The sequence below is a fragment of the Orussus abietinus genome, unplaced genomic scaffold (genome assembly GCF_000612105.2).
Source record: "Orussus abietinus isolate OABI.00-Male unplaced genomic scaffold, Oabi_2.0 scaffold1, whole genome shotgun sequence".
Classification (NCBI taxonomy): Eukaryota; Metazoa; Arthropoda; class Insecta; order Hymenoptera; family Orussidae; genus Orussus; species Orussus abietinus.
Genome location: NW_019396017.1, coordinates 1,466,317 through 1,482,903, shown reverse-complemented (window position 1 = coordinate 1,482,903; position 16,587 = coordinate 1,466,317). Strand labels below are relative to the sequence as shown.

The 16,587-nt window shown below is 42.8% G+C and overlaps 2 protein-coding genes across 2 annotated transcripts in view; both read left to right on the top strand.

The window, feature by feature from the left end:
- LOC105697873 (hemicentin-2) overlaps positions 1-10,729 on the top strand; it is a 73,578-nt gene extending 62,849 nt beyond the window's left edge. The window contains exons 4-14 of the mRNA XM_012421604.2: positions 1,255-1,390; positions 4,024-4,232; positions 5,072-5,258; positions 5,464-5,546; positions 5,662-5,770; positions 5,999-6,185; positions 6,466-6,604; positions 6,677-6,864; positions 6,982-7,115; positions 7,372-7,600; positions 10,622-10,729. Coding sequence (XP_012277027.1) covers positions 1,255-1,390; positions 4,024-4,232; positions 5,072-5,258; positions 5,464-5,546; positions 5,662-5,770; positions 5,999-6,185; positions 6,466-6,604; positions 6,677-6,864; positions 6,982-7,115; positions 7,372-7,600; positions 10,622-10,729 — 1,709 coding nt within the window. The remainder of the gene's footprint in view (positions 1-1,254; positions 1,391-4,023; positions 4,233-5,071; positions 5,259-5,463; positions 5,547-5,661; positions 5,771-5,998; positions 6,186-6,465; positions 6,605-6,676; positions 6,865-6,981; positions 7,116-7,371; positions 7,601-10,621) is intronic.
- Positions 10,730-14,265: 3,536 nt separating this feature from the next.
- On the top strand, positions 14,266-16,514 carry LOC105698063 (UPF0547 protein C16orf87). The gene is made up of 4 exons (XM_012421958.1): positions 14,266-14,562; positions 15,291-15,473; positions 15,691-15,926; positions 16,097-16,514. Exons 1-3 carry the CDS (start codon positions 14,497-14,499, stop codon positions 15,919-15,921), a joined length of 480 nt encoding a protein of 159 aa, XP_012277381.1. The 5' UTR covers positions 14,266-14,496; the 3' UTR covers positions 15,922-15,926; positions 16,097-16,514.
- Positions 16,515-16,587: the final 73 nt, after the last annotated feature.

Here is a 16,587-nt window from a genome sequence, read left to right as displayed (position 1 = left end):
CACGGTAAAAAATTCTTCTACCTGGTGTACCATCTGATGTAATCTCTGGTTTCCACCCATATTTTTATAAATAATTCTACGAAAATTTCGCATCACCCTAAACGAGGTAAACTCGGTAGTCCTGTTCCACGTTTAGGGTTAAAAAATGCATTTTAACGCTAAACATGAGGCATATGGTTGTTTCACGAGTTCATACGTGGATAAATTTTTGTGAAGATTCGGAGATTTATATTTCGTAACAAAAGGAACCGCGTATTAATTAATTACTCTCTGGAATCGTTGATCACTTCTCGGCATATTTCTGGTAGTTTTATCGAAACGTGCAGTTTACAAGGAGAATTCGCTGCAGAAGCGTCGTCCGAATTTCTTGAACAACCCCATACAAGTTTTCGGTAATTAATTAGTTTTTATCGGAGTCCACGTAACGAGCGCCCGGGCAATTCGATTACGGTCAAAGGGTTGCATCCCCCGGTCGGTATAAGAGGTCGAGAAATCTGTTTCCGCCACCGCAAGGGGCGACCGTCGAAGTTCCTGACGGGATTACCCTTAGCTCCTTGACGAGTTAAAAGTAATCGAAGGGAGTGGTTCCGGGAGGAAAGTCCGAGAGCTTAGGGGGTCCTCTTTGTCGGAACGAAGTTTCCAATCCGTTCCGAGTCGGACCACTGACGTACTCCTAAATGTTATAGACGACGTCGACTTAGCCGGCTCTCCCTCTTTTTCATCCCTCTATATCCACTCTCCAGACAGTCCAGAGATAGATGGCTCGGGTTTCGGACCGCTCCGAAATTGCGGACTTTTTCGATAAATTCCGCTCCTCGGGCAAAGGGTCTCGGCGAGAAAGAAACGAGCGAAATAATGGACGAGTGATAATTCCTCCGTCCTCTCTCGAGGAAGAAAATCTTTCCGCTCCGATCGCGGCGGAGTTCGAAATCGACGGCGCGCCCCGAGAGGGCGTTTTTCACTCAGCGGGTCTTTTCGTTTCTTTTCGGCTCCCTTTCTCTCGCTCTTTCGAGTCATTGAATCACGGCCCGTCTTTGGCTCTCTGGACGAGTCCTTCGTGATCGGTGCCCCGGAAGAGGAGCCTACGTAGCAGGAAGTAATTCCGCTTTAAGCCGGAGAAGGAGGAATCTCGGGACGCGTCCTTAACGAGTCGTCCATGATCGATATCGACCGGGGTCCCGCGATTGAAAAACCGCGTCGAGCCAATCGCGGATCGGCATTTCTCGACGCGTAATCTTAATTGTCTAATTGCAGTAAGCCCTCAGCGGCCGCAGATTGAGTACGCGGGCGCTTTAATTCTGCCCGGCAGCAACGTGACAGCCCGAGCAGGTGAGATCGCTATGCTCACTTGCACGGCCCGCTACGGAAATCCTCCGCCCCTAATTAAATGGTTCGTAATGGTTACACGTGTAGAAACCATCCTAATTATTTAATAGCGTTTAACGTTACGCCGGGCGGCGTCTTCGAGGGCTGCGTCGCGGCGGCGCGTCGGCTCGATCGAACCGAAACCGAAAATTTACATTTTCGATGTTCCAATTAAAAACAGAAGACCACCGGAAACAATTAGTCAGCCAATGCTTGCGAGGTTGACGAATTCGTTCAATAAAGGACATTTCTCCCAACACCCCGGGCTATTTCCTACTATTCTTATGGTAATACCTGTTTCATTTATTTACGTTCGATCACACGGTACTTCAAAGGGCATGGTTAAACGCAACCTACAATTCACTTTACTGAAATACTCCGGTAATTCGCAACGATCTTGTATTTTTTTTTCTTCTTTCTTTTTTCCTTTTATAAAGACGTAGAATGCCTACATGTTCGTTATATTTCCCAGAACCGAGTCGAGGGGAGAAAACGAATAATTTCGAGAATTACGTTTCGTAATTACGTAAGTGCCTCCGTCCCTCAATTTACGGGGAGTATCCGTTCCCCGTGAATTTCATATAAAAACCGCGTAAATTGTGTTATCATTTACCGCGTAAAAAAAGTGCCGGGAAAAATTGAGGGAGGAGGGTAGTTTGATATCCTGTTTGGGGAATTTTCGTATATTTCATCCGACTATGCCCTTTGGAAATATCGCTTCCCTTTACCTCGCCTCTTTTCCAAGTCTCCTTCCCTTGGGTTGCTTCGGGGGTTCTCTGTATGCGAGTTTTTCTCGCTTTCGACAACCCTGGCCGTGATCTCTGGAATACGCGAGTGCTTTAAGGCGATTAGTGGGAGGACGCGAGTGCGCCTCGCCTCGGCTTCGGGTATTCGTTAGGAAAGTTCGGTCCGAAGCCCTCGTCGATTCCACGACGCGTAGCTCGTAACTCGCGAGGACGTAGTCGATGGCGGGACGTCGCCTATGAATAATCATGATCCATTGTGCGCGGTGTACCGACAAAGTTGCGGAGGGACGATCTGCTCGTCTTGCAACGAGAGCCCTCTCCCCTGGGCGCGGTGCACCGCGTGTTTGCATTTATACTCCAAGTTTGTTGTCGCAAGGCCGGTACGCCCCGCCCGAAAGAAACCACCCCTGGATCGGTACACAAGGGGAGCCTCGAGGGTGCGTATCCGTTTTCGAGAATTAAGATGAATTTCGAGAGGCCCCTCGACACGTAAAGAGCGCCTCGAAAGTGCGCCTCTGTTTTTTCATCTTTCCAAAATATCCCCTCGACCCTCCTCCCTCCACTCGTATCCATTGTTTGCATATTTTTATAATTAATAAAGCTAAACTACGCCGAATTACTTCTTGACATACGAGCCAGCTACCCTTGTATCAAGATTTAAACCACTCGATGTAGTCCAATGGTCACCGGCCGCCATGACAGTTTTCGCCCTCGAACACGCCGACGCTTTACGAGAAATATTAATTGCGAACCGAATCCACCGAAATTTACGAAATATTTCTCTATACGTATCGTGTTTAGGTCGGTTGAAAGGTGTAAGGTAAACTTGGGGAGGAGAAGAGTAATTCGCTTCGGTGGAAGAATTTCATAAGAGCGGGGGAAGTCGGTCGGTGTGGCTTTTAATACGAGGTTTATCGTGCCGCTGATGCAGCGGATGTTTCGCCGAGTTAGTTGAAGATGTTTGTTGCTATTGCGTTGCGAGAAGGCTCGCCAAGTTATCACTCGGCGAATAGTATCGGTTATCGCAACAGGTGTTAAGCTAATACAGCGAATGCCTCCCCAGGTTTGCTCCGAAATTGTTGCTTCCCTCCCGGAGGTGGCGCTTAAGCGTTTTGTTAACTCGGAGGACAATGAACACGTCACGCGGAGGAAGATGCGGAAGGCGCACTCGTGATCACTTTCCGCCGAGAAGAAAAGGGAAAAAGGAGGGGAAAAAAAGAAGAAAGACGCCGGACGAAGTGGGATGTGGGAGCGGACGCATTACCGTGATGAACCATCCACTCTCCAGACTCCCATTTCTTCGGACATTTCCTTCGAATTGCTCCGCGTAAATGCCTCAAAACCCCCTAGTAAAACTCCTCATTGAGTGTTTGTCCCGCTGGAGGGTACTCGAGGTGCGCACAATACCTCTGGGGTGGAAATTTAGAAAAAGAGCAAGGACCTGGTGTTAGTTTTGCCGCTGCCGCGCATTGTTTCACCACGGAGGAAATTTTAAAAGGATCAAACGAGCCGGCAAGAAACTGGGCTGGCTCCGCTGCTCGCGTTAGTTTTTATCGTTGTCCGACTTGCAAAGCAGGTTTCAATGCAAATCCCCTCCTCGGCTCTTGACAATTCTTCCACCGGATCGTATTCGCGGTGCACGATACTTCCGCGATAACAAAAAGGAAAGGGAAGGAAAGGAGCAATAACACGGTCTCGGTTTCCAGCGGGGCTTAATGCATATTCGTGGCTCTCCGTGCTCCGTGGAAATGTGTTCCGCGGCGTGCGGGGATTCCGCGGTGGTTGCGCGTTGCTAGACGTCCGGACGTGCCGAAGAAGCAACGGTCGTTGCTGTAGAGAGTTGCGAGGCGCGGGAATCGCGTTTCAACGCAGTTGTTATACAGCCATTGGAAATGCAAATTCGGATGCGCAGGTATTTGGGGGAAACGGAGCTGAGAACGCTGAGGCCTCAGGTAAACTCCACGGAGATAGATAATCCCCGCACTTGGTCCACGTACAGTGTTTGCCAGATTCTGGCCGAGCGATCACGCTACGGGCTGCCGATCCGATGTGTGGCCGTCCATCCTGCGTATACCAACCCGACCATGTCCTCCAGCACTGAGGTGCGATTCGACGTCCAATGTGAGTAGAAAATATATGCAAACAAGAAGGCAATTAGACGTAAGCTTCGAACGTTGACGAGATCGAGGTGGAGGGCGAACCCCGATCAGCTGACTCGCTCCGGCACTCTCGGGAAGGGTGTATGAATAAACAGTACTTACAGATCAAGATTGGAATTAGAGCCCGTGGTAAGCTAAAAGAGGATAATTATTTCACTCGAATAAGCTCGAATAAATTGTATGCAACGTTTCTTCGGAATTACGACACTTAATTTGATTTTGTTCGAGGAAAATAATTCTGTGAATTAATGAAATATATCTATGGTACTATTCAAAGGTATATTTCTTTGGTTCAATGAACTTTTTTTTCTCAGGGCAGTAGACGATATCTGCAATGGGGAAGGGAATTAGATCTAAGTCTTGATCGTTGAGGAGGTCGGGATCGAGAGCGGACCTCGATCAGCTGACTCGTCCCAATTCTCTAGAGACTTGTGTGCTAAAAGTACATATTGATCAAAATTAGAGTTAAAAGAGCAACCTGGCCAGGTTGGTCGGAGGAGTCGGCCCGGAATCGCGGGGGGTCAGCTTCGATCCAGCCCGGGCTTTTTGCACCTCTCGGGCCAAGCGGCGGTCAGGTGCGGCCGCGACGGGAACGTAGCGGAAACGGCGAACGGGCCAGCGGGCATCCGTTCGCGCGTATTCCGGAATCGTTGTTACGTGAAACGAACCGCCGTTACCCAGCCGACCGGAAATGGTGATTTCATTCCGCCTCTTCGATCGGCCTCGAGGAATGCGGTGGCCTGTTATCAGGGGAAGTAGCCGGTGGTAGTCGTCAGGTTTTTAATGTCGCCGTTTCCGCAGATGCACCGGAGACGAGGCTCGTAGGAGTGCCGTCTGGGCAGCTGGAAGAAGGACGAGACAATCTGAAGATCAAGTGCCTCGCGGATGCGAATCCTACGGCCACCGTTCTCTGGAAGCGATCTAAGGGCACGGGGGAAACGGAAGGAATCAGCCGCGACGAGAGCCTCGTCTTCTCGCCGATCTACAGGTAAAGATGAATCGATATCACCGAAGTATCCATACTTTTACTTATTACTTGCCTCGATAATAAGGAATCGATCAATTCTTAATATCGGATAATTTTAAGTAGATTACGAAATAACAATCGATAAAAAATACCTCCTCGTTATGTCCGTTTCATTTAATTTTACTTCGAATGGTATTTACTTGTATCTGTTCACCCCTGTTTACAGGAACCACGCCGGGACTTACATCTGCGAGGCCGGGAACTCGCAGGGCGAGAGCAGCCCCGTCTCCGTGCAGATTTCTGTTAACTGTAAGTACCGTGATCAACGTGATCGTCGATGGTTCGATTAATGATACCGACATTGTCCAGGGATATTAAAATGTGGCGACGCAATGATGAAATTCGTTAAATTATGTCGTTTCAGACCCTCCAAAAATCATCGCCGTGGGGCCGGATCGTCTGACCACTGCTTTACTGTATTCCGGGACATCCTTTGAGTGTCATGCCGACGCCATGCCCCCGGCCGAGTACAGGTATTCGACCTGACGAAATCCTCCCATTTAAAACAGAAAAAATAAGAGAGTCATCCCGAAGACAGTCCTCTGGAACGAATCCGCGGGTTCAGATCGAGCGCGTATTTGAGGGAAAATATTAGAATTGATTAATGGGAGTCCTAGTACTTAGGACGAAGAGCACTCAATTAAATAACTTTACCATATCCTCATAGTATTCAGAGAATAAAATACCCTTTTCACGTTCAGGTGGGCCAGAATCTTCCTTGATGGTCGCCCACCGGTGGAGTGCGGTTCCGGTCACCGACTTATCCTGACGAATGTCACCTACGAACAACAGGGGCAGTACATTTGCTTGGCATCCAATAAAATTAATGGAAATATTAGGGAAGTTAAGAGTGACTCTGTCTCCTTGCAAGTGGTTGGCGCTCCCAGAGTAAGTCCTGATATAAAAAAAAAACCCTCTTAATAGCGTAAATCGATGAGTGATAAACATGGGTAGTTCCTGTATCAGTTCGAAGATGCTCATTTGATCTCTCGTAAATTCAGTCTTGATTTGACTGACTAGGTTGACTATCCTGTAATGCTCCCGCGAGACGTAATACTCCCAGTGCAATTGCTGTAATCGATCGATAGTCGGGTGCATTGGAATTATTAGTACCCGCGTGATGCGGTTCGGCGGATACACCACTGTTAATTGATTATGTGACCCTCAGGTGGTGAAACCTGCGAGTACGGAGAGGTTTGTGGTGTCCACGACGGAAGGCAGCCCAGCTCGATTAGAAATCAGATTGTGCTCCGATCCGAAGCCTCACCTGGTCGCCTGGGAATGGGGCACCACTAGGTTGCACGCAGGTAAGACAATTTTTCGTCTCGTTCTTCCTATGTAAGTCGATGTCTATTTTAATCGTCAACGTCTCTGCATAGGCGAGGTTTTGGAGTCTCGTTACAGGGCCTTGGATTTGGAACCCCTGGACTCCGAGGACTGCTACGTGGCTATCCTGGAACTGACGACCACGGTTAAAGAAGACCAAAGATTATACAACGTCATCGTGGAGAACGATCGAGGAAGCGATCGCAGAGCTCTGATGCTGAGAGTCAACGAGCCGGGCCAGGTAATGTGTTTTCCAAGGGCCCGTTAATTATTTTACACAATTATCGAATTATCGTCTCCTGCGTCCATTTCTTTGGTTTTATGAGGCGCCTCAAAGTCTTACTTTTTTTATTTCCAGATTCCTTTAGTGATAGGAGCAGTTGCCGGCTTCACCGTGCTCACGATCCTCGTAATGGGATTTATTTGTTTCCTGCGATCGGACCGGTGTTGCGTGACCAGAAACGCGGTGCCCACCTTGCAACAAGTGCACTGGTGAGTTACGACCAGCGGGTTAAGGAGACTCCAAAGTGACTTTTCAAGGGCCTTTGGAAAAATCGTATCAGCAAATTGATTCGCGTTGATCTGCCTCGAAAGAGTTAGAAACTAAGTTAACGGAATAACTTGTTGGGCCGCTAAAACCGGCGTAATTGCATTCTCCTCTGCCCTGTGTAACCGGATTACAACAGTTCGGCAACTAAACCCCGAGAGTTGCTATTACATTAATCTTAAATTGCACAATGACGTTTAGCACGAAGGCATCGAACACCATGATAGAGGACTCGCGGCTGACCGTGGACACCATGGAGCGAACGACACAGCAATACGTCCACGAAAAGAGGCAGCCGAATCATGTACTGAAGCCTGTACCTTCCCAGCAATATCAGCAGGAGTGCTATCAACACGAGCCGCAGCATCAGTCGCATTATCAGACACATCACCATCCGGGACAGCCCCATGGGCCGCAATACAGGCTCCAGGTCAGATGAGTTGAAAGAAGCTGAAAATTCATTCTTGATTGATACCCAATTGCGATAATGTAATATGAAGCAACGCGCATACATTACCCACCTTTTCGAGTGGACGTGCGAGGCGGAAAAGGCATTCCTTGTGGAAAATTAGCATCCGTTTCTCGTGCACGTTTAGTATAGTTTGCACGTGCGAAAAAGTGCAAATGCACCTCTGCCCGTAGTTCACTTTTGCCGAACCTAGTCGCTGGACGGGACGTCAAAGTTGCTGATAATTGGCCTCATCCTGAAAACAAGGTTGGATTCATGCTCGAAGTGGAATGACATAAGAATGCATTCGAAACTTAATCGAGATCTCTGGTTTGATATCCGAAACGATCAGTTTTGCCGTTTATTCGTAAAACCTTTACGTCATATTTCCTACGCCGTTCTGCTTTACTCGTGTGAATTCACCCGACGAAAAATGCAAGAAAGAATGCACCTGACCAGCATGTACCTTGACGGCATATCGAGGAAAAAATGTTGCACAGCCTTTTGGACCTTGAGGAAGAACGTAGATGTTCCGTTCCTGTGAATCCGTGCTGATACTTTAGAGGAACCCTAGTTGAAGGCAGTGCTTTTCCCTGTAAAAATATCAGCCCCTACGTACGGAGATATGGATATTACCGGTGTAATTACTACGTAGCCCTTTGGGAAATGCATGTTAATAGTCCTAAGTACAACCTACACTTAATGGATACATTTTTTCTTCGAATGATAAGGCGTCGACGGTCACATGAGTGTTAGAGGTAAATCCGTTTCTTTTCGCGCCTCGAAAGGACACCGTCTCTTTTTGGTTACAGCCACGTCTGCAACGGAATTCAAGACTCAAAGACTGACCGAATTAATGATACTTTAAGCACTCGACCCTTCGACCCGCACGCACAGGGTAACTCCGTAAGGCATTTTGCAACGTCAATTTCAAGACTCGCAAACACTGAAAGGTCTGCACGATTGGTTTTTAGCTCCGAAAGGAATGTTTCATAGAAGGATAGTGGTAGAAACGACTTAATGCCTCTATCGGCGTTATTGAAACGAGCAAGCTGAGTGACGTTAACTGACGGTGTCGAACGTACCAAAGATATTGCACATATTCATAGCTGATACGAAATACAAGCATCAGTACAGGGTGCGGCAAATGTTCTTTGGAAAATAGAAACTTAGGATCTTGATTTGTAATTAATAACTAAACCAATCTCCTTTAGCTTCGTTATTAAAATTCAAAGGTACCGGACAAAAAGGGGTGACCATCTTGTTGGAATTTCCTGACAAAGGAAATTCTTTCTTGTTTCTCTTTCGTGGCCACTTATGGAATTTTATAAAATGCAGCGGTTTAACGAACTCCACTTGACATTTCTCCACGAATACAACGGCTCCTTGTTCCTCCTTTACGATTACAAAATCATTAAATTCTTGCCGCACTCTGTACATCACGAGGTCGCCGTCATTTAATTTGACGCTTCGAATCAAAAGGGCGATGACTTTTCACGCGCCCCTGAAAAGCCCAATATATTTATTTGGTCGGACTGACGTTAAGACTGCTTTTCATTAATTGAAGATAAGTTTCACCGCGTGTTCCACTACACATTCCTATATACTTTTCGAATATTTACACGGGTATTAGTTGTATTCCTTTACGAGGGATCTTCATCCTCGGCCGGACATCGATGTGCGCACTTGAATAGCAAAATTACGGTATAAGTGTTGTAAGATAATTTACATGCGAGACTACCAAAGAGAAGAATTTGTTACGGATTTACATCAGGTCCTAAGTGTGCAACCTGAACTTTCGATTCGCTTCCGATTGTTGTCGAATTTGAATAACTTTATTCTAAACCAATATATATATATAAATATATAAATATATATATATACGTTGGCTCAATGTGTCGGAGAGGCCAAATAAGTTCTACGGATTTTTTAATCCTTGAAATTATATTACGTGGTGTTGTCGAATTAAAAGAGAAAAGTGCTGAAAACCTGAATCCCGATTGTTACACCTGACTTTGTGCTTGACTCATTATACCCTGCCCTGATTCCCCCTAGAAAGTAGTCGGTTTGCTCAGGTGGAGGGACTATTATTGCACGAGTCGTTGAAAAACTTCGATCCCAAAACTTGCTAACCGAAGCTAATCGAAACGGAGCCTCGCCAAATTGTAAGATGAAAACGAATGCCAATAGATATTATCCACCTCCCGGAATGATGCTGTAGCTATGGCGCTATCTCCCCCACCTTAGGCGACTTTTGTCATTGAACAAAGACTCGTTGTATAGTCCCGAAGAACGGTAAGAGTACCGGCGTAACTTCAGGCGGAGGCCCTCGACTTGCAAGGTATTTTTAAAAATACATTTTGGAATAAAATCATGGAAATAGAATCCTATTCTTCGAATACATATTAATATCCATTGCCGACGGTACTAATTAATTCATGTACAACGGGTCTCCTTCTTTTGGTGCGGAGAACGGAATCAATATACAGTAGCCATCCGTAAACGAGATAACTGGGGATAATTGTTTCCCTAAATTCCTTGTCCCTAGTGCTGTGTATAATTCTGACGAGAGTTCGTTCAACGAAAGGCTACTGTACTTAGATTTCATTTGCATTTCCACAGAAACGTATGCCAACTCTCCCACAACCATTTGCATCTTCATAAACATAGTTGCGTATTGTACATAGCACATTTTCGAAATTTTGCACCACACCTTTGTTTTTAATTTCTTATTTATTATTTAAAGGGTTTGGCTACGTAGAAAGTCCTCTACGACAAATTCGGATTAAATGTAAATTAGTAATACTAACAACTCGCATCGCGAACGAGTTTGGCATAAAGACTGCTGACTTTTCTCCATAATAATTTTCAAATACACGTTTCAATCAGACGTTTTTTATACGTTCTTGGGATTTTTTACGCGACGGCGATAAGGCTAGCAGAGTTTATGCCACCTCTCAAGTGTCCCAATAAAATTCTAAGAATCCAGGGACAACTGTGCAGGGGGAGCCGCTGTTTCTGAAACCTGACCGTTTAGCGACGTTGAAGCCCTATTGCAAGATCGACAAGCCACCGCAATACACGACGTTCAAGCCGAATTCGCGCAACTGAAGACTTTAATATTTTATATTGATTCATATAGGAAAATAAAATGGCATTCAATCAAATCCACACACGGTGCAGGTCTTCGTCATAATATCCCGACTGAGCTCACCACGGCACATTTGTCAGTAAATATGATTTTCCGCACCTTTATTAATGTTTTCATCCGATTACAATTAAATTGAAATCAAACAGACAGAAAGCAAAAATACAGCGACAGTGCAATGTCCCTGACCGGAAGTCGATACCACAAATACGCACATTTGAAAGAGAAGAAGACGGGTCATCATGGTTCATAAACTTCATTGACATCCGATAAAAGGTGTACGGTCTCATCTATGGAGAGTTCCATGCAACAGAAATACGTTTCTTCTATTTTTTCTTGATTTGCATTTTCCCGCCAGTACGGAGTTTTGCATTCTTTTGGTTTACCCTCGAAATGAGTGCTCCAGGATCGTTTTCTGAACTTTCAGACTATTTCTCAAGGTATACGCAAATGATAATGATTTCAATGCCCTCCTGTTAGCAACTTATTGCAGAATGAGTATAAAAAATGACGATGCACGTAACGGTATTGCAAGCAGTTTGAAGTACTTTCTTCGTATAACTTTTTATAGATTACATACAAGGCCAACAGCACCAGGATTGTCTGGCAACATGTTGTCTGGCGCACCTACGCTGGGGTGAACATGAATGCGGCATATATGGATGTGGGGGACAATAAGGGTTGTACTCTCTGTAGCAACATTGGTTTCTAGAGGAGTAACAATTTGATTTTCTCGAGCAAGAAGGTGCTGGCGGTCGGCAATACGGAGATCCCATCAGATTTGCCTTCTCATTAGCGTACTTATTGCTAAACGATCTGAAGAAAGAAGGTTTTAACGCGGTACAAGAACAGAGGCCATCGAGCCTTGCACAACTGCAGCACACTCGACAGGGTTTCCCGCACTTTGTGCATCGACTCTTGCACTTATTGCCACGAGTATCAGCGCAATATTGCGGATGACTGGAGTTATTGCGGCAGACCTTGCAAACTGGAACGAAACTCTGCCGTTCATCTTCACACGATGTTTTCGAGCGACGTTTACGGGACTTTTTGTAATGGCTACGTTCCCCAAATCCACCTCCAAGTCTTTCCTCGCGTCTTGCTTTTGTGGCCGAAGAAGCCCGGGATACAGGTAAGATCCTCTTCGGCAAGGTGCTACGTGACGTCGTGGTAGATTCTATGCTTCGCAAATTTGTGCGAACCTGCATTACTTTATCCAATGGATCCGACTGAGCATATCCTGGTAAGATTTTACTGGAGGGCTCCGATGCAGCGCGATTTGGTGGTGATACCTCCAAACGATTCAATGTTACTGGCTGACAGCATTTACATGTTACCTGAGACGACACACTCGCGCATTTGGTAATGACGGTAGCTAACTCGTTGCGAGCAGCTTTTATTTCATCAATCATCACTAGATATAGTTGCATCATATCCATGTTAGAGCCTTGGTTCAGCAAAAGTGGCATCGACTGCAGCTGATCCTTTTTATCAGTTCGAAAGTTCCAGCGATGTTTTTGCATACTATCTGCTATGCTGTAGTTACTTCGACTCCTCGCTGCTAACAATGAATTCGTTTCAACCGTCATTGAAAAGTCAGATGAAATATATTTTGCCATTCACAATGTTTCTCACATTTTTACATTTATAGATCACTCACACTCAAAGGAGTCCGTGGACGTTAGTTCGTCAAAAAACGTTCTGGACGATCTTTTAAGCCTGTGTTTTTTCCTCCTGATTTTTGTCATTGTACTTTGCTTCCCAATGGATGCCAATTTCTCTTGCAAACACTGTGTTCGCCTTTGTACATCTTCGAGGACCTCGATGACCGTCATCGTGGAAGAGTTGTCAAAGTCGTAAGCTGGTGGTGGAGACGGGGGTGTATCAAGATAGATGTTTCGATTGACAGGACTATCGTTACAGTAAACGAGGTCACAGCATAGGCCACAACCAGGGCAGAAAGGTCCACATGGCGGTGGATAATTGAGTGGCAGGTAATACATATTTTTGGCACCTTTCTTTCTTAATATCAGGGCTTACATACCACTGGATTCTGCAAAGTATATCTTGTAAGTTCCAAGTTAAAATAAACCTAGTCTATTGTTTGATCGCATTGTTTTTATGAATTTTTTTTAGTTATTAGGTGCCACTAACGTCATTGCCTGACCTTGAGATGGACCTTATAATACTAATGGGAAAACGGAAATGTTTAAAAATAAATCCTAGAGGGTATCTTGTATATTTTTTAATATCCGAGGAAACATTTAAAGATCAGTAATGATTATAAGAACGGTCATAAATAATAATTAAAATAATATTAAAAATAATTAATGTATCCATGCTTTCTAGACATAATTGAGGTTTTTAATTCATGAGGTATACGCACCTCGATGTAATAAGATATAAAAGGAATACAGAGGGAATCAGAAATCTGATGCTTCATCCTTAAAATTCATAGGTGTTATTCAGTATATTTTGTTCCTAAAGTTGGTAATTATGAAATCCTTGTTTAAGGAATCCATTCGTTGAATCAGGTAAAATCTTCTTGGTTAGTAATTATTTTTTGTCCTTATTCGGCCTTTTACATTGAATTGCCCCCAATTACATGGGGTAGTCATGAGGTAGGAAATCGAAGAACAATTCACCTTTTGATAATCAAAGTGTTAGGAAGTAATTAAATGCTGATACCGGACACAGAAAATTTACATTTGGTGATTTTGACAATTCGGACGTTTGTCGTCTTTCAATCAAAAAAAGGCCGCATCAACTGAAGTAAGCTAAAACTCGATTACAGTTGATTACAGGGTTGGGTAAGTATAATATTATGTAACGTACGTGGTTTTCAATGTGTATAATACAACGTGTAATACATCCCTACTTTTCTACGCGAGCGCAAAGTACATATATACAGTGCACCCTTCTCTTTTTAAATAAAAGTAACAAATCCAATTAGAAATTTGATATTAAACAGAGTTAAGTTGAAAGAATTTAAACACAAACGCCAAATGAATTATTTCTTAATAATTTTTACGTGTTTATATGTGCGCTAAAAGTGAAGGGTAATGTCAAAGAGGGCGCCACGAGTGTTCTTCCCTTACCATTAAAAGCGAGCAGTGTCGGTAAGCGTAGGTAAGCCACCACCGTCAACTGCCGCGTACGTGAGCCGTCAACGACGACTGGTAGATGGCATCGCCATCGTGAGTGCGCGAGCCCCTACCAGAAATTCGTTGCGCCGCCCTTGTGGGCAAAAACGGTGAAAGCTAACGTACGAAACCAGAGGGCAGCACAGGATGTGATCGCACGACTCTGCCCATGAGCAATCTCCCAACTCATCTCTGCATGCAGCTATATGGCAATGTGGATCCCTTCCTCAGCTGCATAATACTGCAGCGCCATCGTACGACTGGAATGGCTTATTAACTATTAAGCTTTGTTTTTCGGGTCGCCAAGTTCATAAAGACCGTTCTTCTAGATTCGAATGAATTCGTTGTTACAAATTCTACGATCCTGCGTCATGTAATATGCTAACTCCATGTCAGGATGTTAGAATGTATTTGTTTGGATGGAAATCACGTATGTGTGACACTACTGGTACAACGATATGCCAGATTCTACATTTGTGTGTGTCAGAGATTATCAATTTGAGTAGTTTTTATGGTATGGTCGTTTGATTTAACATATCTTACTGACGAGGTCGAAAATGCGGGGTGCTAATAGAAGGAGGCGGTAAATGGTTCCTCGTAGAATGGCAAAAACTAAAACAATCAGCAAAGGCTGTCCAAAATGCGAACAGCAGGTAATTTATATATGTTATGAATTAGATTCTTTTCATGAATAAGCATATGCTATGAAAATGGCACTATTCTAAGTCTATCCATGGCCCTGTGTAACCTATACTCATTCTGTTTTGAGTATAACATTTATTAAATTTTTTTCCTTCATTAGCTGCAGTGAAATATGAACTTTAAACTTAAAGTAACCGTAACTTCAACTAATTCCTGAGAAATCATATCTTTTATCTTTAGAGTAGGGTTAGGATGTCGATGAATTATTAGCCTTTGTTAAATATCCAAAATTCAAAATAATTAAGATATTAGATGTTATACCTAATAAAAATAACGTACAAATTCTGTCGCTAAGTCTTATTTATTTACTTTTAGAAAGCAGATTAATGTAATAACCACCAATAAGTATATGCGACTTAAATTACACATTGGTCTGCTTGTATCTGCTTTTTGGTTCGTGTAAAACTGATTATATTATTTGGTACAATATATTGATTAATTGGTCAATAAGAAAGGTACATTATATATTGAAACTCTAATGAAAATATTTGATATCAGATTTTATCTAAAGATGCCTGATATTATATTGTATCAGGCAATCATTAAGTGAATGTAAAGATTTGCTGCTATCTCAGTAAATGACTATTAATTAATTAACACAATAGTAATAGTAAAAAAGAAGTACAATGTTGAAAAAATCAATCTTTCAAAAATAAAAAAATGCATTTGTTGTTACCAGGTCCCTGTTGCTTGTAAAGCATGCCCATGTGGGCATTCCTTCTTTAATGCTCGTCGAAATTCCATCAAAAGCTCTCCTAGTCCGGATGGTGGGGCAATGAAGACAAGAAGGACGAATCGTGTAAAACGGGAGAAACCAAATTATTATGATTCCCTAGAATATGACAAACAAAGTAAAAAAAAGGTATACATATTAATTTAATAACATAACTTCATTTTTGTAATTTTTGTACTCACTAATTTTGAATATATGTACTTACAAAATTGACATTTAATATGCACATTATTGTAATGACCGCAATATTCTATAATAGGAATACCAATACAAATTTCTATTGTTGATTAAATAATAAGCCTTCATTATGCTTTGTTTGTTAATAATATATTTATTTGTATCGTAGATCAGAAGAGCCACTGACACTGGAACAGATTTTGATTGTCGACAATTGAATAAAAAGAAAAAACGAAAGGGGAAAGGAAAAGGTAAAGGTGGCGGCAGTAGCGGAGCAGGAGATGATGATGATGAAATGGAAGGTATATGCGGCTTGTCACCTGAAAAGCAACTGACTTGTTCTCTTATATTGCAAGAGTTAAACAATAAAATGGGAATTGTTGCTTGGAAGCCTACATGAAAACTGTAAGTAGCTGATTACCGTTAGGTGTCAATTATCACATTAAATATGTATAAAAACCTTTGAAATTGAAGTTTTAATAATTACACAGGTAAAATATGTAACCTTTAGATCAAATACTAATGTTTTATTTTGTATGGTTAATTCTTTTAAAAAATAATTCGTTTTTTTTCAGGACATATTTGTGTATACCTGAATGAGTCAATCTAATTTAAAGTATACTGTATTAGATGTGTATAAAGAAAGTGTTATTTCATGGAGTAATGTACATATGAAAGATATGCAATGTTTTTATGCTTTCAAGCTGATTTTATCACTTGATTACAATTGTAATTAATTAGAGGAAATGCTTTGTAATATTTAATATTAAGATAATCTATAAGATAGTTTCTGCTACACACTTAATCAATAATTTTAGTTAGTAACTCTGAAAAGAATTGTAGGAAATATGAACTAAGTTGAGAAAAATAATGTGATGAGTACTTTATGTAATTATATAAGGTTTTTTATTAAAAACCAGTATATTATGAGAAACATTTTTCTATTTGTAAGTATTATAGTATTATGTGAAAATATACAATAATTGAACCGTCCTATTTTTCATTACAACTTTAAGAAATATTATTATGATTTATAACGAAATAAGTGCAAAAAATACTTAACGCT